Source organism: Sorex araneus, chromosome 5 (assembly GCF_027595985.1).
Source record: "Sorex araneus isolate mSorAra2 chromosome 5, mSorAra2.pri, whole genome shotgun sequence".
Lineage (NCBI taxonomy): Eukaryota > Metazoa > Chordata > Mammalia > Eulipotyphla > Soricidae > Sorex > Sorex araneus.
The window spans coordinates 46,573,414-46,591,574 of NC_073306.1; the positions used below are offsets into that span (position 1 = coordinate 46,573,414).

Genomic DNA, 18,161 nt, shown 5'->3' on the forward strand with positions numbered 1-18,161 from the left:
AGGGGGGTCAAAGATGAAAACCACTTCAATGGGTGGGTGGGGGACATGGCACAACACTAGGAGCCAACCAATAGGACAGGGGTAACAAAATTGGAAGGGGGCCATGGTGAGGAAAAGGTTCATAAACCCTGATCCAGACCAGGTGGAAAACCCAACTCAATGAGGGATATGGTATCTAGCAATAATGACAGGCTAATGGCAGACCAGGAAAACAACAAAGCTCATGTATTTCACCAGTCAGAATATTCAGATAGTGAAAGTTAACAAGCTCAGACCTTAGGAGATCTCTTGATTTTGGAAGCATGTATAACACGGCCAACAGCTCTGACAGAGAGGCAGGACCCTGAGCTGGCAGGTGGGTGTTCCCTATGGCTCCTCTTCTGCCCTGAATTGGGCCTTTCATCTTTGAGAAAGAGAGAAGTGTCCCTAAAAACCGAAACAGGAATGACACATGCCTTTCTAGGTCCAAGTAAGAGTTTCAGGCTTAGACAAAAATTTAGTTTTTGTTAATGTGCCAAAGAAATAAAACCTAAAGTAGCAAGAACTAAAAGCCACTTCCCTCATTAAAGATATATAATGAACCAAAGGTTTGTCCAAAGCTGATTGCTACATCTGTTAAATATTTTGAAATGAAAAACAGAACCCCAGACTTTAAAGCTTAAAACCACAATTGTATGGGGCTCATAAAACCACAAGTGTATGGGGTTCACCCTTAAGGCTTTTCAGATTCAACTCCTAAGTGGGAGAGCTCCAGCTATATACAACCTTTTGCAAGATGGCAGGATACAGTTTCACTCACTCACTTTAAAATAGCAATTCCAACACTGGTTGGAAGAAACATGGCTTCAGGTGGGTAGCTTCTCTTGGGCGGGTGGGGGGAAAGAAGGAAACTACAGGTCCAAGTTTGGCTTTTAATTAAAAAAAAGAAAGAGGGAGAGGGAGAGAAAGAAAAACAAAAACAAAACCCTCCAACTCCTTAAGTGTGTGCTTTCTTTTTTTTGACCTATTTTTCTTTTAATTGTCTGCAGTTTTCCTATATTTTTTTTTCTAGTGCAGTAAACAATGCAGTCAAAGAAATTAAAACCAGGGTCTACTCTTGCCCCAAACATTGAAGATGGTTTAAAGAGAGGGAATCACAGCACAGAAAAATGGCCCAGCTCTAAATATACAAACAATATTTTAAAAAGAAAGAAAGAACACAAAGTACTGCCCCACCCCAGACAGTATGATTGGCATTCCTGGTACAGCTCCTGTAACAGAATGTTGCCGACAACGTGTCTTTCCCAGGAGTCCAGCTCACTCAGGAGGAGACAGCTACTGGATGCCTGAGGATAGGCTGGGGGTGTGAAGTCTTTCCTGCCAAGCCTAAGGCTTCATTATGAGCTCAATATCTCACAGAACCATCTGGGGTATAAATAAATCTAAAAGGGGATGAAGGCAGGCAAGCACCCATCACTGTCCTCCAGATCAGTCAAAAAGCTGAAGAGTGTGGATCCTGGAGACAGATGCCACGAACAGTTGTGGGATGGAGGGAACAACAAACGGAAGCACCAAATGAGTGGCTGCTTTTGGTTCTCAAGCCAAAAGAGGGTCCCTCATAAGGGGCAGGTGGTCTGGATAAGGAGCTCCCCTTCTCTGGAGTCATGCAACAAGATGGCTTGGTGCCCCGACCCCACAACAGCCATAGTCCAAGAACAACAATTCACAACACATCACACAGTTTGCAAATGAATGGACTTAAGTTTAGAAAGATAAGTGCTTGAGAAAGCGGGGAAGCCAGGGGGCTACCGCCTTGAAATCCCACTGCATAGCTGTGACTGCCAGATTTCTATCTCTGTAAAGTCACAAGTTTTCCCATTTCTGATGCCACTTGCTCTGTGGAGATGTGCACTTCCACTCAGCCCTTTCTTCAAAGTGGCATCCATGGTGGTAACCCTCAGAGACAAAGAGGCATCAGTTGCATTCTAGAAATTAAGATAATTTCTTTGCCCCATTTTGGCCAATGCACTGACTGCCCCTTCCTAAGCTGCCAAGCAGAATTCCCTCCAAGCAGAATTCAACTTCTTTTAATCTCAGAGTTTTGCACTGGCTTCTGGGGACCCTCTACAGGATACAAAATAAAGTATCCCCCAGCATCCACATCTGAGTGAGTTGCCGTCCAGTGTCAGATCTGTGTTCCACAGTTTGGTCAACACACCTTTATAAGAACAAAACCGTATGAGTGCACAGATAGACTAGGTTGGAAAGGGCTTCCTCGACAGGATTTCTGGTCATCATGGTGGCTCACCTAAAAGAAATAACATTCTTGGTATAAAAGGATTAGGACATTGAGTGACCTAACTTCAGAAGGGCAGCTTGTTTTTGTCCATTTTTCAGTGACAAGGTGGAGGGACCCAACATTTTCAGTTACAACAAAATTATGTTGCTGTTTTTTGTTTGTTTCTTTTTTTTAAAAAAAAAGGATCCTAAGTGGAAATGAGTGGGACAATGACAAAAACAAACAAATAATTAAAATCCCAAACCAAAATATATCTCCTGGCCCCCAAATTCCCAGTTAGTCCTCTAAGACCACAATCTCCACATTGTGGACTTGGTGCTGGTGCTCTTCCATCTCTGCCACGACTTTCTCCTCAGTCCTCAGCTCGGTCTCCAGGATGACAGCTTTGCGATCAGTGTCCTCAGCCTCTGGGTCTGGGGCTGGGTCGATTTCGATGATGGTCTGCCCGTCCTCTGAGGTGCTTTCGACTGCCTGGATTGCTGAGGTCAGGCCGGACTCCATGGCCACCAATTCCACAGGGCTCACCATGGTGGTCATGTTGCCCAGGGTACTCCCATCCTGCATGGCAGTGGAGCTCAGCAGTGCCAAGCTAGACGACGGGTGGATGGTCACTGTGTCTGGTGAGCTGCTCTTGGCAGAGGAGACCACTGTGGCATAGCGGAAGAGCTGAGGGCCAGAAGGCAGTGTGTGCACAGTCACAGGACTGGAGCCCTGGCTGAGGGTGGCCACTGGAATATTGCCCATGGAAAACGACTGACCCACTGGGGTAATGGTGATGGGGGAGATGACGGTGAACTGAGGTTGCTGGACAGGAGGAGAAGGGCTCAGGACGGTGGTAGAGGCTGGCCGCTGGAGCCGGGGCCTTTTCGGAGGCTTGGGAGTGCTCATGGGCATCAGTACCACATTTTGAACTGTCTGGGATTTCAGCCTGTGATCCTGAGCTTGCTTCTTCTGTTCCTCCAACTGGCGCTCCAAGTCTGTGGAAAATTTAAAAATGATTTTGGTGGAGGAAAGTATACTTTGAGGATCTATAAACTGGTTGTAAAGAGACTTGAAGGTCCTGACCTCCAGGTTTTGCCACTATATAGATTCTGGCAACTCTTTTCAGATTCTTTTTGGATTTTTTGTTGGGGGGTTGGGTAAGGGTTTGGGGCTACACGCAGCCCAGCAGTGCTCAGGGATCACTGTTGGTGGTACTTGGGGAATCAGATACGGTGCTGGAGATCAAATTGTTGCCTTATGCAAGCTAAATGCCTGAACTCCTATATGGTCTCTCTGGCCCACTTTATTAAATTTACTATATTTTGTTTTATGTTGGGGTCACACCCGGCAGTACTCAGGACTTCCTCCTTATTCTATGCTCAGGGATCATTCGTGGCAGGGTTTGGGGGACTATATAAGGTGCCAGGGATTAAGCCTGGGTTGGTTGCATAAAAGAAAGTTCCCTACCCACTATACTATTACTCTAGCACCCTGTTTATTTTAAAAATTGTAAAGTGGGGACCCACTTTAACCCTGGTTAAGTCCCCAGCACCACATGTGGTCCCTGGGTATTGCCAGGAGCGATCCCTAATCACAGAGCCAGGAATAAGCACTGTGCACTGCTAGGTGCTCCTCACAAAATAAAAAGTTGGGGCCAGAGAGATCGTACAGGGTTAGGGCACACACATGCCTTGGAAGACATATCCAACCTGGATTCAATGACCAGTACCACACTGTCCCTCACTATTGCCAGGAGTAGCCACACTCCCAAGAGAATTCTTCCAATAATTACATTTCCCCCCTCTGGCTTTTGAGCTACACCTGAGAGTGCTCAGGGGACCACACGGTGCTGGAGATGGAAGACAGGCCTTCTGCATGTAAAATATGTGCTCTAATCCACTGAGCTATCTTCCCAGTCCCAATAATTATATTTCTGTGTAATAGGCAGGACAACAAACCAGATTCTTTTTCAGGCTGTCAAAGTACTAAAGTTCAACTGTAAATGTGCTGGACATCGAACCCAGGTCTCTTGCACATGAAGTTCCAGCCCAGTGAACTATCTCCTGGTCCACACAGAGGCTTCGCTATCATAATATACCCTCCGCTATCCCTCTCCCAGGTATCCAGGTCAACAGTGGCGACCACTGGTGAACCTGGTTCTACATTAGAACTTCTGGTTGCTAAATAGCTAATCAACATGCAAGGTAAGTCCCTCATCCCCTATACCATCTCTCTGGTCCCCAACCTTCCACATAACGTTTGATTTTGTTTTGTTTTGGGGCCATACCCAGCTGTGCTCAGGACCTACTCCTAGCTCTATGCTCAAGATTACAAAGTACTGGGCCAGAGAGAGTACAGTGGGTAAAGAGGCATTACCTGTCTGCCAGGTGTAAACCTTCAGCTCTGCTGGTATGATCCAAAACAAACAAAACAAATAAATAATAGAGCACATACCCAGCATGTGTGAAGCCCTGAGTTCAATTTCCAGTATGCATGTCCCCACACCACAAACACCAGTACTGCTAATGTAATCCTGGTGTCCCTAAGCACCTCTGGGCCTGAGTAGCACTGCAAAGAAGGGGAGTGAAGGGGCAGGGGATCCAGAAAAACAGTTCAAAGGGCTAGAAGCCAGGGTTTGCATGTGAGAGAGCCTTGGGTTCCAGCCCAGCATAGCCCTTGAACACCACCATGAGTAGTTCTTCGGGGAATTATGGGTATGGACTCACCAAAAAGATAAGGGGAAGGAAAGACAAAATTGAAAAGGAAGGGAGGGGAGGAGGGGAGAAAAAAAGGGAAGTCAGTCACAAGTGAAAACAAAAACAAAGAAGGGGCAAGTCTCAAGGATTTTTGTTTAGTGTCACTTAAAGAGAGAAGCTATACACACCTGTCAGAGTATAGAGAAATTGCTCTTCTCCCTGTTCTACTTGGTTCCTCCTGTTGTCCAAAACCTTCTTGACTGTGTCCATTAGGCCGAATGTATGTGCTACATTATTGAGAACAGCGGCATCTGTTTAAAACAAAATGCATGTCTCTTGAGTCAAAGCAAAAATGTTCCACTAGTTCCTATATTCCCTGTGTGCTACTTGTAAACACGAAACCACCCAGAAATGACAGGATTATTTTCACTGCACAGGTTTACCTACTACTGTCCACTCTAACTCATGGTACTATTATCTGTTGTCCAGAATGATCCCCACAAGCGCACCCCCCAACTGGTTTTTGTGCCATATGTTTTCTTTTCTCTACATGCTGCTTAACTTTATTATTTTGTGGGGGCTGGAACAATAATACAGCGGAAAGGGTGTTAGCCTTGCACGTGGCCGACCTGGATTCAATATCTGCCATCCCGTATGTTCCCCCAAGTATTGCAAGGAGTAATTCCTGAGTGCAGAGCCAAGGGTAACCCCTGAGATTGCTGGGTATGATGCAATAAAGCTGAACAAAAGAAATAAAAAATAAAAGACCTCACTGTGAGAGCACTTTTTTTTTTTTTTTTTTTTTGCTTTTTGGGTCACACCCAGCAATGCACAGGGGATACTTCCTGGCTTTGCAATCAGAAATTACTCCTGGCGGTGCTCAGGGGACCATATGGGATGCTGGGAATCGAACCCAGGTTGGCTGCGTGCAAGGCAAACGCCCTACCCGCCATGCTATTGCTCCAGCCCCGAGCACTTTTGTTTTTTGCTTTTGCTTTTTGTGTCACACCCGGTGATGCACAGGGGTTACTCCTGGCTCTGCACTCAGGAATTACCCCTGGCGGTGCTCAGGGTACCATATGGGATGCTGGGAATCGAACCCGGGTCGGCTGCATGCAAAGCAAATGCCCTCACTGTGAGAGCACTTTAAAAAAAATGTTTTTTTAATTATTTTGTATGTATGTGGTGCTAGGGATTTAACTAAGGCCTCACATGCAAAGCCAGTGCATTATCACTGAACCGCATTCCTAGCCTTATGTGCTGCGTGAAATAATATCACTTTATTTCCCTATTCAAAACACTATGGCAGGGCCCAGAGTGGATAGTACAGCAAGTAGGATCTTTCACACGGCCAACATGGGTTCAATGCCTGAGATCCCATACAGTACCCCAACATTGCCAGGCAGGATTTTTGAGTGCAGAGCCAGGAGTGACCCCTGCGCATCGCTATGACAACTAGGGCCTGGAGAGAGAGCTCGGCGGGTGAGAGTGTCTGTCTTGTGAATGTAAGATCTCAGGTTTTATTCCCAGTGCTGCCACATGTGTAAAGCATGATCCTGGAATCTATGCTGTTCGAGAGAACAGCTGCATTCTCTGTGATACCAGCATGCAAGTGATTTCCACCCACACTGCTGCCAGGTGAGTGCAAGCATCACAAATAAATGGCGTGACTCCCAGTGAGCACTGTAACTAAAAGATGTGTGAAAAACATGACCAGAAACTGTGACCTCTAGCAAGCAGGGCAACTAGAATGTATGTGAGCACTGTAACTAAAGAGTGTGTACCAGGGTTCAATCCCCAGCACCCCAAATGATCTTCTGAGTACCGCCAGAAGTAATTCTTGAGTACAGAGTCAGGAGTAACTGCTGAACATTGATGGGGGTGTGGGGGCAGTTAAAAAAACAAAAATAAATAGGGGGCTGGAGTGGTAGCACAGCGGGTAAGGCATTTGCCTTGCAAGCGGCCGACCCGGGTTCGATTCTCAGCATTCCATATGGTCCCCTGAGCACTGCCAGAGGTGATTCCTGAGTGCAGAGCCAGGAGTAACCCCTGTGCATTGCCAGGTGTGACCCAAAAAGCAAAAAAAAAATATAAATAAATAAATAAATAAATAAATAAATAAATAAATAAATAGAGTGTAACTCCTGGAGAGCACATGTCAAAGGAGAACAATAGAGGAGTGTGACGTGGAGGGGGGGGTCAGGAAAATGGGTTGTCAGTACAGTGGGAAAGGCACTGGTCTTCACACAGCCAACCTGAGTTCCACCCCGAGCACGTCATGTAGTTTCCTGAGCCCCACCAGGAGTGATTCTTAAGTGCAGAGCCAGGACTAAGCCCTGAGCACTGCTGGGTATTCAAATAAAAAAGAAGCATGACCTTTAGAGAACACCACAGTAAAGTGTATGTGAACCCCCAGTCATTGCAAAAATAGTAATAAGGGGGAAAGATGGAGAAAGTGTCTGATGGTTTACCATCATAGTAAAACAAAACCCACAGGACTGATGAAAGTTTATCCAAAGTGTCTCCCCTGATCTCTCCAACCTTAACACCTACCATTTTCCCCATACACTACTCCACTGTAACTACATCAGGGCTTCTAGAATTCTTTTTAAAAAAAATTTTTTGGGGGGAGGAATAAGGGCTGGAGAGATAGTACAGTGGATAGGGTGCTTGCATTGCAGAGCCAGGAGTAATCCCCTGAGCATCTCTTGGTATGAACCAAAAATGAAACAAAAAATTGGGCGAGGGGGAGGGTGTTTTGGGCTACAGCCGGTGGTGTTCAGGGGTCACTCCTGACAGTACTTGGAAAACTATGAGGTATCAGAGATTGAACCAAGGTCAGCCACTTGCAAGCCCGAGGCTTTAACTCTTATACTATTTTGCTGGCTCATAATTCATTGAATCCATTAGGCTCGTTGCCACTTCAAGATCTTTGCTTTGTCTGTCTGAAATGTTCCTTCTTCCGGCTTATCAAATGACTAGTTCCTTCCATTTATCTCTGCTTAAATGCCACTTCCTTAGAGAGAGGTCTTCCTTGACCGCTATCTAAAACAGCCACACCTGCTTTCTAGGGCTCTGGAGAAAGAGCCCAACATGCTGAGCACATTCTTTGCATGCTGGAGGTCCAGTTTCTCTTCCTTTCTTCCTTTCTTCCTTCCTTCCTTCCTAACTTCCTTCCTTCCTTCTTTTTTTTTTTTTTTGCCACACCTGGGTGTGGTGTAAGTTCAGGGCTTACTCCTGGCTCTGAGCTCAGGGATCTTTCCTTGGCTGTGCTGACAATCATATGGGATGCCAGGAATTGAACCTGGGTCAGCCCTGCCTGTGCAAGGCAAGCACCCAATGCACTGTACTCTCTCTCAGGCCCCTGGAGGCCCAGTTTTAATTCCTAGTATCACATAATCTCCCATGTACCACCAGAATTAACCCCAAAGAAGTTGGCAGTTGGAAGTTAGACCCTGACCACTATCAGTATGGCTCTCAAAACCTAAATGAATAATTACCACCTCTGCTATTTAAACTCTGGTTTTTATATTATTTACCTTTTTTCACTGTACACATTTAAAATATAGTAACATTTACAAACTGAGAATGAATTTATAGTTTCTGGTAATGTTAAGACTTGAGAATTTGGGGGCTGGAGCGATAGCACAGTGGGTAGGGCATTTGCCTTGCACGAGGCCAACCCGGGTTCGATTCCCAGCATCCCATGTGGTCCCCTGAGCACCGCCAGGAGTAATTCCTGAATGCAGAGCCAGGAGTAACCCCTGTGCATCGCCAGGTGTGACCCTAAAAGCAAAAAAAAAAAAAAAAAAAAAGACTAGAGAATTTATATTAATCCATCTACTGAAGATAACTGAAAACAACAGACAAAACTATACCCATCAGACATAATGCAAAGGAATAAACCTTTAAAATTCCAATAAGAAATTGCCGAGTGGTGGACTCCTCTTGGAACTGTCCTAGTGGGAGTAGGACTTATGACAATTGCTTGGAAGAAACCAGCTGGCCTTGAACTCTGTGACCTTATGGCTGAGGGTTCCAAACAGTCCTATCCATCAGTGACCCCAGGTGTGGGCTTCACTTTGGGTGGAGAGATGGAAACTTTTCATCGTGCAGATGGTCTGAAAAACCTTTTATCTTGATTATAAAATGTCAGCCATCTCACATACCAAACAGAAGCAACCAATACATTTTGAGACATTGCTAAATGTCTCCAGTGGTGAAAAACCATTTTTGGTTGAGAATCACTACCCTATAGACAAACCATTTTATAAGTATGTTTTGGTTATCCTTCCATTTTCTTTCTGATTAAGAGTATCTGAGAAATTAAGACCAGAGGTATTTCTACCAGCAGCCACTGTGTTCCGAGATTGGTTTGTGTGCCTCTGGGATCATGGCCGTTCAGGAGTGGAGGAGCCATTTGTGGGCAGCCACTCAGGGTCTCGTCTGGGCAGAGAGCAGAGCCAGTTCCGCCCTGCCCCCATCATTGCAGCCGTGTGACATCATATGCTCTTCATTATCAGCAATAGAAAACAGATTATCTAATGATGCCTTTTCGGCAGGTCTGATTGTTGGGGGAAAATTCCAAATAATAATAGTGGGTTTTCTGTCAAAAATGAATGTAATCAAAGAGAGAGTAAAGTGAAAATCATCTGCCACACAGGCAAGGTGGGAGGGTGGCATGAGGGGATATACTGGGGTTCTTGGTGGTGGAACATGTACACTGGTGAAGGGATGGGTGTTTGATCATTGTATAACTGAGACTTAAACCTGAAAGCTTTCTAACTGTTCTCACAGTAATTTAATTTAAAAAAAATAAAGTATCTGGGGCTGGAGCAATAGCACAGCGGGTAGGGCGCTTGCCTTGCACGAGGCCGACCCAGGCTGACCCAGGTTCAAATCCTAGCATCCCATATGGTCCCCTGAGCACCGCCAGGGGTAATTCCTGAGTGTAGAACCAGGAGTAACTCCTGTGCATCGCTGGGTGTGACCCAAAAAGCAAAAAAATAAATAAATAAATAAATAAATAAAGTATCTGAGAACACCTATACGGGTTTGTAATCTTGCTTTTTCTTAAACAAAAGAGGGTACACTACATATAATGTTCAGAACCTTATTATTTTCTCTTAATAATGGGGCCTTAAATTAAAGCATTTTACATAATATTTACTCTACTTTTTAAAAGTGTCTGAGTAACATAAAAGAACTGATCTTTTTAAACGTTGAACTGCTGGGGCTGGAGCGATAGCACAGTGGGTAGGGTGTTTGCCTTGCATGTGGCAGACCTGGGTTCGATTCCCAGTATCCCATATGGTCCCCCAACACCGCCAGGAATAATTCCTGAGTGCATGAGCCAGGAGTAACCTCTGTGCATCGCTGGGTGTGACCCCCCCCCAAAAAAAAAAAAAGAACAACTCTGAGAACTCACTAAACATGTAAGTTAATGAGATATATCATAACCCCATTTGTATCTGATGATTAGAACACCCTCAACATCCAGCAGAAAAGCAAGATCTGTGAGTATTCAGAAATAGTAAGAAGATGGCTCAAATGGGGCTGCAGTGATAATACAGCACGTCAGGCATTTGGCTTGCATGGGCCGACCCAGGTTCAATCCCCGGCATTCTATATGGTCCCCTGAGCACCACCAGGAGTAATTACCGAGGGCAGAGTCAGGAGTAACCCCTGCGCATCGCCAGGTGTGACCCAAAAAGCCCTCCCCCCAAAAAAGAGAAGATGGCTCAGAGGACTGGAGGGGTTGCTTTGCATGTGGGAGCCCTCCTTAGCTCCACAATGATCCCAAAGTGATGCTGGGAGCAATTCCCAAGGACTTAGTCATGTATAGCACCCCAATCACTGCCTGGTGTGGTCCCCAAACAACAACAATAATAACAGAACAACAACAGAAACAGCTATAGATAAACACAATAGTGTCAGAACCATTAACTAAAAGAAAATAATTGTTGGGGCTGGAGTGATAGCACAGCGGGTAGAGCATTTGCCTTGCACATATGGTCCCTTCCAATATGGTCCCCTGAGCACCGCCAGGGGTAATTCCTGAGTGCAGAGCCAGAGGTGACCCCTGTGCATCACCGGGTGTGACCCAAAAAAAAGAAAAAGAGGGGCTGGACAGATAGCACAGCGGGTAGGGCGTTTGCCTTGCACGCGGCCGACCCGGGTTCAAATCCCAGCATCCCATATGGTCCCCTGAGCACGGCCAGGGGTAATTCCTGAGTGCAGAGCCAGGAGTAACCCCTGTGCATCGCCAGGTGTGACCCAAAAAGAAAAAAAAAAAAGAAAAAGAAATAATTGTCAAAAATCAGATGTCAGGGGGCTGGAGAGATAGCACAGCAGGTAGGGCATTTGCCTTGCACGTGGCCGACCCAGGTTTGATTCCCAGCATCCCATATGGTCCCCCAGCACTGCCAGGAGTAATTCCTAAGTGCAGAGCCAGGAGTAACTCTTGTGCACTGCTGGGTGTGACCCAAAAAGAAAGAAAAATCAGATGTCAGGTTAGAAAGATAGTACAGAGGGTAAGGCACTTGCCTTGCACATGGCTGACCTGGGTTTGATATGGTTCCCCAAGCATGGCCACAGGTAATTCCTGAGTGTAAAGCCATGAGTAACCCCTGAGCATCGCTGGGTGTGGCCCCAAAACAACAACGAAAAAACAGAAAAATGTAATTAAGTGGTCTTTTGTTTCCGTAAATCACAATGGTGATAAGGGTTACAAAAATCATACACACACACACACACACACACACACACAGATGAAACAGAGAAAGAAATAAACGTGTTGCCTTTTATAAAGGTAAAAGTTACCTGTGGAAAGAAAAAGCATGACCAAGCCCGAATTCAAAACCTCTGATCAGGGCCCGTAAACAGGTAAGGGACTTTCTTTGCAAGTGTTTAACTCGGTTTGGATCCCAAGCATCCCATATGGTTCCCTGAGCACTGCCAGGAGTAATTTCTAAGTGCAGAGCTAGGAGTAACCCCTGAGAACTGCCAGTTGTGGCCCCAAAACAAAACAAAAGACTTCAAACAAGTGACTTACCTAATCTGTAAGAAAGGGCTAATAATATTCATCTCTGTATTTCTATGAGGCTTAACGGATCTGTCCAGTTATTACTGCCTAATAACTGACCACTGTTATTAGAATGAAAGTACTTACCTGTGACCTGGAAGGGAGCCTGTATGAGCCGCTGCTGAACTCCCCTGAGTAATTCCTCTATTTCCTTTTGTATATTGCAGACAACCTCTTCCATCAGCCCTACATCAGCTATCCCTTTCCAGAACATCAAAGTGTCTTCTGGCATAAGAGGGACAAGAAAAAGTAAACAAACAATACTATATACACTGAGGCATACCTGTCATGTATTAAATTAAAAATCATTTTAGTTCAGAAGAATTTGTTGTTGTGTCATTGCTGGGAAAAGGGAATCAGAGTTTGGAAAACTAGCTGCCTCTTAAAGATGGTACCTGATTATCTGGTCTCTTCAAAAGCATAAAAATTTTGGATAAGTATTTTAATTCAACATGCCCTCAATTTGTTGTGATTCTAGCAATAAGAACCTTCTACTAGTAAAGATAAATTAAGGGATCAGAAAGATAGTATTTACATATATAAATTTAAAATTAAATATTCATATTTAAAATGTGTTCTATTTATTATTTTCACACTAGAGATCAAACCCAGGGCCTCACACATAGCATGCACATGCTTTACCACTAAGCTACACCCTGACCTTAAATATTTAATATTATAAAAGTTAACAAGGATGGGCTAGAGCAATAGCACAGCGGGTAAGGCATTTGCCTTGCATGTGGCCGACCCGGGTTCGATTCCCAGCAACCCATATGGTCCCCTGAACACCGCCAGGGGTGATTCCTGAGTGCAGAGCCAGGAGTAACCCCTGTGCAATGCCGGGTATGACCCAAAAAGCAAAAAAAAAAAAAAAAAAAAGTTAAAAGGAGCTGGAGAGATAGTACAATGGGTAGGGCACTCACTTTGTGGCCAACCCAGGTTTGATTCCCACCATCTCATATAGTCTCCTGAGCACTGCTAGGAGTAATTCCTGAGTGCAGAGCCAGGAGTAAACCCTGATAATTTCCAGGTGTGGTCTATAAAACCAAAATTAAAATTTGAAAAATAAAAGATAGGGGCTGGAGCGATAGCACAGTGGGTAGGGCGTTTGCCTTGCACGTGGCCGACCCGGGTTCTAATCCAAGCATCCCATATGGTCCCCTAAGCATCGCCAGGGGTAATTCCTGAGTGAAGAGCCAGGAGTAATCCCTGTTCATCGCCAGGTGTGACCCCCCCAAAAAAAAACAAAAAAAAAAACCCAAAAAAATATAAATAAAAGATAAAAGTTAATAAAAATATGAAAGGTATGTTCCCTCAGTCCTATGTTAAAAAATTATGTTAAATAGGTGGCACTATAAACTCTGAGTGTAGAGGCTATATCTTTTCATCTAACTAGTAAAAGTTTCAACCAAATATTTATTAAATGAATTGTCATCACTAACCACATCCTTTACACCATTAATTACTTTATCTTTTCTTCTGACACTTACAGCTTGGTTTATCTAAGAAATGGACCAATGTTAGAAATAGTTGGCATGACAAAAAGCAAGAACTACCTAAGGCACCTACAGCTATAATTAGCATTATTATATGTATTTAAAAATTAGCAAAAGACTTGCTCATGTTCTCCCTTGAACACATTTCTCTGCTTGCCTTTTTCCACTCTGGAGACGCCTGTGTTCTCTCTCGATTATGTACTCTTCTCTTTCTCTCTCCTCACATCTCCCTAAATTAAGATTCAATAAAAACTTTCTTGCTTTGGGGGCTGGAGCGATAGCACAGTAAGTAGGGCATTTGCCTTGTACACGGCTGACCCGGGTTCGATTCCCAGCATCCCATGTGGTCCCTCGAGCATCGCCAGGAGTAACTCCTGAGTGCAGAGCCAGGAGTGACCCCTGTGCATCACCAGCTGTGACCCAGAAAACAAAACAAAAAAAAAAAACCTTTCCTGCTTCACAACAACAACAAATCAACAAAAATAATTAAGGTCTTCTGTTTCCATAATCATAATGACAATAAGGTCACAAAAACCTTTCATGATAATTAAGTCCCAGAAAGTACCTGAAATTTCCTCTGAGTCTTTTTTCACGCCCTCCTCAGTGGCCATGGTGACAGCAGCGGTGAGAGCTGAGTTCCATTCCAGCCCTGCCTCTTCCATGCTCTCTTCTGAGATTGCAATCTGCGTGATGCTACCTAAAAGCATTCCATCAGAGGAATGTGAATGTAAGGACAGTGAATATTATTTAAAAAAAAAAAAGTCATAGCTATCTCATATCCACACTCACAGTCAAGCTTGCCTATAGGTTCCTATTTTGAAACCTAGAATCCTAGGGCAAGCTAGGAAGAGTACTGAATCTTATAAAACAAACCTGCCTCACAGAATAAGATGCTTTTTTTTTTCTACTCTGAATGAGAGATGACAGAAAATCTTAATAATGATCTGTTTCTTAAGCAGGCAAGTTTTTAACAGAGACTGAATAACTGCCAGGCTGCCTACCCCCCAGACTCTGTACGGAGAAGGAGGCCCTGCAATAATTTAAGAGGAAGGTATAGCGATTAATCAAGAGCCCTACTGCAGGCATGTTTGTAACTCAGCATCTAAAATACTGAAGTTGCTGTATCTTATTTATCAGCCTATATAAGAGAAATAAACAAGAAAAAATAGACCCAGAAAAAGTTGGAGAAATAGCTCAACAGGCTGAAGCATATATGCAGGAGAACAGGTACAATATCTGACCTCGCATGGTTCCCCAAGCACTTCCAGAAAAAAACCCTGACTATCTAGCCAGGGAGAGTCTCTGAGCACTGATGAGCCTAGCCGCCTCTTCCCTTCACCAAAAAAAAATAAAGTAGACAAAAAAAAAAAAAAAAAAAAAACAAGAGAGCTCTGGATGGAAGATTCAGAGGGGGGGAAATTGTTATCAACTATATATTAAGACTTTTTAAAAAGAACTGAGAAAAATCAAACTTATCCAGACAAAATATAGCCTAGTGCAATGGGGGCCAAGGAGATAGCTCAAAGGGCTGGAGCACAGACAATGAGTAGAGAAGCCCCAGTGACAATTCCTGGCACCATATGGTCACCTGAGTACTGCTGCATGTGACCCCTCTTAACCCCACACACTGTCACTGTCATCCCATTGCTCATCGATTTGTTCGAGCGGGCACCAGTAACCTCTCTCATTGAGAGACTTATTGTTACTGTTTTTGGCATATCCAATATGCACGGGTAGCTTGCCTGGCTCTGGCGCGAGGGCTCGATACTCGGGCTCTCCGAGAGGAACGGAGGAATCGAACTCGGGTCAGCCTCGTGAAAGGTAAACGCCCAACTGCTGTGCTATCGCTCCAGCCCACCCCCCACACACACACACACAGGGAGAATAATATAGACAAGTGTGGACTCTATGCACTAGAGAAAATAAATTACCAAGCAAAGAAATAAGATTAATGAGCATTGCCAGGTAACTCCTGAGCACTGCCAGATAGGGACCAAAGCGAAAATAAACAAACAAAAAAAAATCAATACTCTTTCCGTAATAATAATCTCATGTGGCTACATTTTGCCTTGACAGTAGGGATTCCCAGTCCAAAACTCACTAACACTGCAGCCGAGGGACCAGAGAGCAAGGTCAGCAAAGAGGGAAGATGTTCAGCGAGCAGGAAGCCCAGGTTCCATCCCCGGCATTGCGTGACTCCCCAGCACCACCGGAGCAACCCCCAAGCACAAAGCCAGAACAGGCTGTGAAAACTGCCAGGAGCGACTCAAAGACCAATAAAACTAAAAAAGAAAGAACGAAGCACAAAGCAGAAACAAAGTACTGAAAAACACAGTGGGTTTTCAGGTGGTTTCCTACCCCCTACCATCAGCCGAAGTGGGTGTCTGCACCACACTAGTCTGCTGTCCAGGCACTGGAGCTCTGGCACTGCTGATCAGAAGATCAAATTTGGTGCTTCTGCAGGTATTGGAGCAAACTTTGTCATGTTGGTAAAAATCAATCTGTCCGGAGTCCATCATTTTCCTGTGCACAGAGAGATAAGTTCAGCTTGCACCTCATCTAGAGAAAATTAGGCCCCAGGGACAAATATAGAAAAAGATGCTGACTCTCCTCTGTAGGTTAGTGAAGCATAATGGTACTAAAAGTCATTAGGTGGTAAAAATTCTAATAAGGGTTATATAATTTTCTTTTTTTTTTGTTTTCTGCTTTGTTTTTGTGTTTTGAGCCACACCCCACCTAAAATACTATCTCTTGATCCTGGGGTTCATGATTTTCTTTGCTTCTGCCCACAGTTACAAATACCTCTCATCTTTCCCAATATCTAAATATAATGAAAGCTTTCTTTTTATCAATAAGCTCAGGAATACACTCCTGGTAATAGATATCTCCCCACAAAATCCCACTTAAACTAAAGCCCAAAATGAAAAATACTGCTCGTACTTCAACACAATTGGGGAATGTGTCAAAGATTTTAGCATTTTATGAAACACTAATATATTACCAGATCACAAGATTTGTTGCCACTTCTGAAATCATGAAAATATCAGTTTTTGTTTGTTTTGGTTTGGGGGACACACCCTATAGTATTCAGGGCTGATTCCTAGTTCTGTGCTCAGGGATCACTCCCATTGGGGTTCAGGGTCCATATAGGTTGCCAAGCATCAAACCTGAGGTGGCCATGTGCAATGTTTACTCTCTGGACTATTACTCCAGCCCCTCAGCATATTTCCTCCCTCTCTGTCTCTCTCTCTGTGTCTCTCTCTCTCTTTCTTTCTTGAATCACCGTGAGATAGAGCTTACAAAATTATTCACGGCTGCATTTCAGTCATACGACGTTCCAACATCCATCCCTTTACCAGCGTAGTTTCCCAGCATTAGTGTCCCCAGTTTCCCTCCCACCCCTTCAAACTACACCCTCTCCACCCCAGCCTGCCTCTATGCCCGGCACCTCTTTTCTCTCACTCTTTTTCTCTTTCTCTCTGTCATTTTAGGCATTATGGCTTGCAATACAAATGCTGAAAACATATGGGGGGCCAGAGCATTAGTACAGCAGGTAGGGTGTTTGCTTTGCACAAAGCCAACCTGGATTCAATCACAGCTATCCCATATGGCTGCCCAAGCACTGACAGTAATAATTCCTGAGTGCAGAGCCAGGAGTAAGCTTTGAGCATTGATAGGTGTGGTCCCCAAACAAACAAAAATAACTGATGTGGAAAAAAATAGTATAGCAGTAAGGCATTTGCCTTGTATGCAGCTGACCTAGGTTCAATCCTCAGCACCCCATATAGTTCTGAGTATGTCCTGAGTGACCCCTAAGCACAGAGCTAAAAGTAGCCCTAGCACTGCATATAGTCGAAAAACAAAACAAAAAAATTTATTTTAATGACTGCACAGTACCCTATAGTATATACCAAGTATATTCAGAGAAGGTATAATTTACTTTACTTGTCCCTTAACTATATATTAAAGCAGACTGTAATTTTCATTATAATAATATTGCAGGGGATATCTTTATGCTTGATCTCTTGTACAAGCACAATAGATTTTTTGGAAAGCATGTTCCTTAAAAAAGTTAAAGACATGGGCTGGAGAGATAGTAAAGTGATAAGATGCTTGCCTCGCACTTAGCCAACACACCACTACACGCATGTAAGTCCTCCAAGCACTGTCTGGAGTGATCCCTGTGCACAGCTAGGAGTCACCCCTGAGCACTACTGGGTATGGCCCAACAACAAAAAGTTTAAAGCAGGATTGGAGAGATAGCACAAGGGTTTTTGCTTGCAGCCAATCTCAGTTTGCTTCCCAGCACCACATGGTCCCCCAAGGCTTCCAGGTACGACCCCCATACACAAAACCAGAAACAGTCCCCTGAGAACTAGTATGGCCCTCTCTCCCCTAAAAAAGTTAAAGGCAGGAGGCAGGTAGATAATATAAGGATGAAAGTGCTTGTCTTGCATGCAGCCAAACACTGTTCAATCTCTGGCACTCATAGTTCCCTGAGCACTGCCAAGAGCAATCCCTGAGTACCACTTGGTATGGACCAAACCCTGTGTGGACCGCCCCACACGCCAAAAAAAAAAAAAGTAAGTTGAAAACAAGGACTGGAGAGACAGTACAGAATTACT

General features: G+C 44.3%; 1 protein-coding gene across 4 annotated transcripts in view; it reads right to left on the reverse strand.

The window, feature by feature from the left end:
* Positions 1-201: 201 nt before the first annotated feature.
* The window catches only part of GMEB1 (glucocorticoid modulatory element binding protein 1), a 37,677-nt gene continuing 19,717 nt past the window's right edge, over positions 202-18,161 (reverse strand). For 3 of the 4 annotated variants that reach the window (XM_055140260.1, XM_055140257.1, XM_055140258.1), the window contains exons 6-10: positions 15,902-16,059; positions 14,102-14,233; positions 12,128-12,265; positions 5,145-5,267; positions 202-3,255 (exon numbers count right to left, since the gene is read on the reverse strand). In XM_055140260.1, coding sequence (XP_054996235.1) covers positions 2,555-3,255; positions 5,145-5,267; positions 12,128-12,265; positions 14,102-14,233; positions 15,902-16,059 — 1,252 coding nt within the window. In that variant the 3' untranslated portion in view covers positions 202-2,554. The remainder of the gene's footprint in view (positions 3,256-5,144; positions 5,268-12,127; positions 12,266-14,101; positions 14,234-15,901; positions 16,060-18,161) is intronic. The other variant, XM_055140259.1, reaches the window with a different exon arrangement.